Source organism: Mugil cephalus, chromosome 1, assembly GCF_022458985.1.
Source record: "Mugil cephalus isolate CIBA_MC_2020 chromosome 1, CIBA_Mcephalus_1.1, whole genome shotgun sequence".
In the NCBI taxonomy this organism is placed as follows: Eukaryota; Metazoa; Chordata; class Actinopteri; order Mugiliformes; family Mugilidae; genus Mugil; species Mugil cephalus.
Genome location: NC_061770.1, coordinates 28901963 through 28909327, shown reverse-complemented (window position 1 = coordinate 28909327; position 7365 = coordinate 28901963). Strand labels below are relative to the sequence as shown.

At 49.1% G+C, this 7365-nt stretch overlaps 1 protein-coding gene across 1 annotated transcript in view; it reads right to left on the bottom strand.

The window, feature by feature from the left end:
• Positions 1-400: 400 nt before the first annotated feature.
• The window catches only part of LOC125022815 (kinesin-like protein KIF1C), a 30246-nt gene continuing 23281 nt past the window's right edge, over positions 401-7365 (bottom strand). Inside the window, 9 exon segments of the mRNA XM_047609756.1 lie at positions 401-3225; positions 3228-3457; positions 3892-4114; positions 4200-4289; positions 4409-4729; positions 4857-5018; positions 5381-5479; positions 5767-5839; positions 7238-7365. The exon segment at positions 7238-7365 is cut by the window's right edge and continues 53 nt beyond it. Of these exon segments, the coding sequence (XP_047465712.1) occupies positions 2566-3225; positions 3228-3457; positions 3892-4114; positions 4200-4289; positions 4409-4729; positions 4857-5018; positions 5381-5479; positions 5767-5839; positions 7238-7365 (1986 nt within the window). The 3' untranslated portion in view covers positions 401-2565.

The following is a 7365-nucleotide window of genomic DNA, read 5'->3' as shown; positions in this document are numbered from 1 at the left end:
AAATGCTCTTCATTCCACTATTAAGCATAGCCCATAGTGTAATCTGGTACTTTTCTTCCAAACGTTTCTCCATCAATCAGGATTTATTTCTTCCTGGTAGACCATGGTTCTCCACTGTCCTTCCAGTCTGGAATAAAGGTCTTAAGCCAGTTTCAGTAGTTTCTAGATGTTTCCTCTGCTTGATGCAGCCAATGATTTGACCCTTCTCCTCCAGACTAACATCTCCTCCTCCACCACGGGATGTGGAGGAAACGAGAAGCTGCTCATTGCATCAGTTGGTCTTAAATAACTCTAAGTCGGTCTGTGTCTGTTGTGCGTCATTGTTGAGTGTGTGAGCTGTTAATGTCACTGAGCATCGAGGTCCTCGGTGCAGACGCACTAAAGCAGGAGGCGACACAGGTTTGATTCTCACTGACAGTTTATTGCCATCATGTTGTCTGCAGGTAGAGCCTGAGATTGGTTCCTGATACAACACAAACAACAACAGACACAACAACCCAACACAGACGGAGAAACAGCTGAGGGGCTCTGGGCCAATAAGAGGAGGAGGAGGAGGAGGAGGAGGCTGGGCCAAGGACCCCCTCCTCCTCCTCAAACCCCCAAAACAACAAAATGACTAAAAGAAAAGAAATAATATGAACTTTATAAAGAAAAATTAACTTTAAAATATGAATTTAAATGAACCCAGAACACACATACAGACGCACACACACACACACTCTCCGGCGGTTGCATGAGGGCGAAGGAGTTCCCCCGTAGCAGCATCCCAAAGATCCAAGTCTCAATGAGACTTTTCAAAACAAAAACCTTTATGATAACTGTGTTAATAATAGTGACCTCGTTAAGCCGAGGTCCAACATGTGGGAGGGTTAAAATACTCAGGACATGGATACACGAAGAAGAACAGCCAATCAGAGGCCCAAGCTGCAAATAAAGAACAAAACAAGATTAAAAACCGTAAAAAGGGGGAACTCGGTGGCAGCAGGTCACTGGATTGTCCCGTGATTGGTCGACGCCAGAGGCAGCAGAGCAGAACACAGCTGATGTCACGCTCCCTGGGCCAATCACAATCCCCTCATGTTTTTATTTGTCATCGTCGTCACGGCGACTCCGTCCCCGGCCGGGACGAGCGCTCCGGTTCGTTTTTCATTTTATCCTCAATATAAAACAGTCTTTAAAAGTCGCAGGTAGCACAAAGACGCCGCGCTCTTCACCTCCCGCGATGTTTCATTTCTTTTCTTTTTCCTGAACGCGACAAAACTTTCAGAGAAAATACATGAAACTGTGAAACCGGGTGGAGGCTGTGATTCCCGGCTCCCTGGCGGGTCCTGAAGGCAGCGTCTTCTCTGCGTGAACATAAAGTACTAAGCAGTGTCAGATCCTTACAGCAGGAATTCAACATCACACACATGTTGTAGTGTCTGTTTCTTCAAACCAAGGAATCCAAAAAGGTTAAGAAAAAAAAGAGAGAAAGGGAGAAACTGGACTTGTTGAGTTTTTAGAGGAGACGGTTTTATCTGAGCAGCTTCTTCAGGTCTCGAGGTTTAAATAGAAACTGGTCCAGGAGGAGCTGGCTCTCCTGGGTTGCGTTCATGCCTCAAAACTCTACAAGTCCAGTTGTCTTTTTTTTTAAACACTTTTTGGTTAAACCGTGACCTGGACGACTGAGAACCTTCACAGACGAATTCAAAGCTTATTGAAAGTGTCTCAGTCTCCCGTCCTCTCTCATCCACCTTCGGTCTCCTACTACATTTCCCAGAGGTCCTTGCTGGCCCTACATAAACCATAATCCCTCTTTCATCTCTCGTTCATCTACCACACATCACTTCCTTCCTACATTTCCCACGATTGCCAGAAACAGTGAACTCACCGTCAGTTCCCAAATAAATTCATCTTCATAAAAACATGAGTCAAGGTACACTTCAAATATACACACAACCCTTTAAAAAAAAAGACTCGACTCTCGGGAACAACATTTAAAACCACCCCCCTCCTCACTATCCGTGTCTGTAGGAGGCGCCACAGAGCGACTTTTCTTTGGTTTGCAGCGCTATGACGCAGCGTTCACGTCCCACGGGAGAGACGACAACAAACTCTCCGTCCCCCGAGGCCAGAATGCTGCTTTGGTTAGGCTACGCTAAAACTTCCACCTGTGCTAAACTAAGCCTATCCTTCTAGCATCAACATGCTAAACTATCCAAGTCAATCCGAGTAAAAACTAACCAACGTACTTCATCCTTAAAAATCATCTCCTCCACAACGAGGCGCCGAGGCCTCGACAGAAAAAAAACAAAAAAACGGGCCGATCCCGTTTGACGAGTCGACGGAAACATTAAAAAAAAAAAAAAACACTTTTTCCTGAACCAATGTTGCTATGGCAACGGCTGACCCGCGCTGAAGCGAACGCAGGACAGAGTGGATGTTAGGATGGTGTGCGACGACTCCACTTTAGTGCTCAAACATACACACAACCTACACACAACCTACACACACACACACACACACACACACTCAGCCTGTCGTCCACAGCATCAGATCAGCTGGTGTCCTGCGGCCAATCAGAGGTCAGATGGGCGTCTCCTTGTTGTTGTTTTTCAGGTCCGGTGCACTGAACTGGCGCCTCATCCTGGGCGGGGTGGTGAAGCCCCACCCCCCCTGCGGTGGCCCGACCCCCAGCAGCATGTCAGGAGGAAGGGGCGGGGCCCCGGAGCGAGGCAGGCTGTGGTAGTTGGGGTGGGGTCCTGGCTGGAATGGTGCATTGTGGGGGTTGTAGTAGGGATGGTGGTGGTACTGATGGTGCTGGCGCTGGTTGTAGTGGAAGCCGCCATCTCTGTCTCTGTCTCTGTCTCTGTCCCTCCCTCCTCCTCCTCCATCTCCACCTCCTCCTCCCCTCCCTCCTCTCTCCCCACCCGGCCCAGGTGACACCCCCCTCCTCTGCCTGGGCCGCCCCTGATGCCCGCCGTTGCCTCCGCCTTGATGCTGGTCGCCGTTGAAGTTGCCCTGCGTGGAGCTGTCCAGAGAGTTGCGTCGGTAGCGGCGCTGCTGGTTTTGGTTGTTGCCCTGGTGGTGGTAGTGGAAGCCGCCCTGGTTGCCCTGGTTACCCTGGTTGCCGTAGTTACGCTGTTGCCAGGCGCGATGAGGGCTCGGGGTGCGCATGCGAGGGGGTGGCACCGGGAAGGGGAGGGGCAAGAGAGCAGGAGGCTGACCCTGCTCTCTTGGGGGAGGGGGGGTGAGGGAGAACCTTTACCCTCCAGTCCTCCTCCTCCATCCTCCCTCTGCTCTCCCCCGTCTCCTACGCCCTCCCCCAGACCCAAAGCCTGCAGGGCGGCGCTAGCCGGTCCCCATGACAACCGGTGGGCCGGGTTGCTCTTGAAGGGGAACTTGAGCTTGCACTCCTGGGGAGGGATGAAGCGGCCGGTCCCGGGGAGATGGACCGGGACAGTGGGGGCGTTCTGACCTGCAGAGGAAGAACCCCGTCAGAAATCAACTCCACAGACATGAACACAACCTAAACATCACAACAACAAACACCTGCATTTCTAAAAACCTCAAACATCTAAAGCTGAAACATTTCTATTCTCATGAGGAGGTTTTTCAGACGTGTCGATATAAACGTTTATTATAAAAGTGCAGCGGAAACACTTTTTTGGCAGGAGGTCATGTGACCAGTTCATTTGAAGTTCATCTCCGTCAAAGTGATGAGAATTTAAAAGAATTAAGAGATATCACACGACGAGACTTTACAAGAGTTACAGCTCATTCACAAAACACCTTTCAATAGAAACACGTAAAAAAATTTAGGAAATATCACTTTTATTTTGCAAAAAACCAACAGAACCAGAGCTGCTGACGTCTACAGGACCCTGTGGTCAGTGGTATTTTCCCCCTCACCTTGGTTCTGGGTCTGTCCTCGTAGTTTCTTGGTGATGTTCTGCTGCTGCAGGTTGAGGATGCGCTGCTGTTCCTGCTTCAGCCAGCGGAGGCGCCCTCTCCTGAAGGCCGGGTCCTCGTCCATCAGCCGCTGCACCCTGACCTCGGGGACGGCCGGGCTGTCTCCGCCCCCGCCCCCTTCCCTCTGGGGCGAGCCGCCTTCTTCGCCGTTCACGTCATCGTCCTGGAAACGAGAGCGTGGAGGAGTTAGAGGAGTTGGACACCGTGGCGACGGCTTCCAGCCGTCGGGACCAGAGGCGTGAGCGAACCTGAACGGGTATGATGCTCTCCATCTTGATCATCCTGTCCCTCAGAGCTTTGATCTCCTCGTCCTTCATGTTGTTCTGCAGCTTCACCTCCTGCAGGAGTCAGAGTGGTGCACGTTGTCACATAGCTGCTGTTAGCATGCTAACAGAACAGGGTCATGCTATGCTAGCTCAGCATAGCTTCACATCTATTAACAGGAACATCAGCTCACCTCCAAAATATCAGTCAGTTTATCGATGTGAGCCTTCAGGTCGTACACCTTTCCTTTCTCTCCTCCTCCTCCTCCTCCTCCTCCTCCTCCCTCCCCCGTCTCTCCTCCTCCTCCTCCCCCACCACCACCACCCCCTTCCTCTGTGGGGGGGGTCCTCTCCTCTCCAATGCCCACGGTGTCGCAGACGTCCTGGGCCACGGCCCTCCAGCTCTCCTTCTCATTGGCGTCCTTCTTGGCGTACATGCGGCAGAGTTCCTTCATCTTGACGATGGACAGCGCCTCGATCTCCTGGCGGGAGTGACGGAAGTCTCCCAGGGCCACCTACGAGGGGGGGAGGAGGAGGGAGGAGGGGGGAGGAGGGGGTCAGGGTGAGAGGCAGGAACACACAAACATCCCCCTGTCCCTAAATGCTGAGCTATTGCTTTGAGAGCAGACAGAGAGAGGACACCTCGTAGCAGATCTCCTTCACCGCCTGCATGCGGAGGTCCTCGATGGTGACCCGTTTGGGGTCCTTGCTGATCCTCCTCCTCTGAGGGATCTGGTAGACTCTGAGGGGCTCCCTCCTCTTCCCACTGCTGGGGAGGCCACAGCGCTTCACAATCGACTGCACCTGGAGACACGGGGGGAGACCGAGGAGACGTTACTTTGTCCCTTTACCCTGAAAACACACCTGTAAACTAACCCTGACCCTAAACCAAAGGTGTGTTCACATCCAGCTGACTCTAATATGAACCAGAACCACGTATGAGGACTAGAGGTTCTGGTGGTGGTAACCTCTACTGATCATCTCCTAATAAATGAACACCAGGTTGAGGAGTTTCCAGGAGAGACATGGAGATGAACCAAAGCTGGACTCCATGTGGACAGAGACGACGTAGATGTGAGGACATCGTGGACGTCCCCTGAGCCTGCAGACATTCAGGACACGGAGGACATCCTGCAGCGGGGGATGATGTGACGTCGTCCACCCACCTTGTTGGCCGGTAGCTTCTCTCTGAGGGAGGAGATCAGCCTCCAGCTCTCCTCACAGGACCGTTTGTCCGAGTCGTCTCCGCTGTCGCTGTCCGCGTACTGGAAACACACAGGCCAGCGTTCAAAGACACGAACCAGCTGACGGCTACCAGACTGCACATTATTCCGTTCTTACCAAGACAAAAAAAACTTTGTTCTTGTTTTAAGAGTTAATTTCTTATTTCAAGTGTTTAACTTGCTTATTTCTAGATTTAACAATCTTAACCTAAGAAATCTTGTCAAGTGGAATTATCTTGTCCCTTACGTTTAGTACCTTAACCCTCAGATTTAGTGTTTTTCTCTTGGTTTTAGACCCTTTCTTTGCAGTGCAGACAGTAGAAACCCACCAGTCTGTGCTGCTCCAGCAGCAGATCAGCCTCCTCCTTCTCTTTACGGTACTGAGTCTCCATGTCCTGCAGCCTGAGACACACCAACCACATCAGACAACAACAGAGCAAACAACAAACAACAAACAGCTCTGGTGTCCACAGACTCTGCAGCTGTTTATCATCAGTCAGAACATTTCTCACATTTCTCTTTAACCCTTTAACATCAGCATCTTTCTGAACCAATCAGAGCTCTGGACTCCAGCTGTGTTTGATGTAATACGTCATTTTCTTCTGGTTTCATTAATAAAAGTCATTATAGGATTCAACCAACACATTTTTATCAAAACAAATAAATTCAGGTTCAACTTCTTCTTATTTTTTAACTGTGTTCCAGCTTTGATTCCTCCAGAACTAAACCACTTAGAGAGATTCTGACTGTAGTGACAGAAACTTCAGAGTCTCGTCTTTAAAAAGAGACAAAGACCATGAATGAGCTCCAACGTGTTGACGAACAGCGTTCAGTTTACCTTGGGTATATCCTACATGATAGGAGGTTAAAGGAAGAGCTGCCCCCCCACCAAACATGGACCCCTCCCCCTCCTACCCTCAGGATGGAGGTACAGGAGTATGAAATGTAATTACTGTTTATTATTTATTCTTTATGCTCTTATTTATGCTCTTATCCAGCCTGTTCATGCTACGTTGCTACGTGCTCTTGCCCCTCTGGTTAGATGATGAACTGGATCTATTTGCTCTGGACACGTGCAATGGAAGTTGAATCTGATGTGAACTGTTGATTGTTGTCATTGGGTTTTCAGTGACTGGCCGTGTAGTATATTTCTACACCTCATGTTATATATCTCACTTTATGTGTTTATAAAGTTAAACTTTTCTCTAAATAAAATCACTTTTCAGTTTGTATTTTCTGTTTTTCAGTTAATTGTTTATGTTCCTGTTGTCACATCTTTAACTGCCATAAACATTATTTATTATTCTTATTCTACATGTTTCTATGTTTCTCTGCATGTTTTCTTTGTCTGTTTCCTGGTTTAATGTACAGTGACTGATTTCATATGAGAGTTGATGTTATTCACAGACGTGATGATGAATGAATGAATGAATGAATGAATGAATGAATGAATGAATGGTAGTCGTTCTCGTTCCCTCGGGGTGAAGTGCAGTCAGCGAAGTATGTGTTTATGGTCAGAGATGATTATTATTAATGATGTTTAATTGCTCGTTAAGCTAATTAACAGACGTCTGTCTGAATGTCAGTGTGTTTAATACGTAGTGACTATGTGCAGTTATTGGTATTTCATGTAGTTTGATGGTGGATTTGATGGAGGACGATTGAAGCCACGATTAAATCATCAGAGGGAGCGATAACATCCATCTGTACACTGCTTATTTCAGATTTATCTCTTTACATTTGGATGGATGTCGTTGTCCAGGGCTACTGGTAAACTAAGGGCCGGAGGCTGATCTCTACCTCTTCTCCATCTCCAGCTTGATGTCGATGCCTTGTTTCTCCAGCAGCTCCTTCTGAGCGTAGTTCCAGTCCTCCGGCTCCCCCTGCTGCTCGGCCGTGACGCTGCGCTCCCTCTCCAGCCTCGCCTG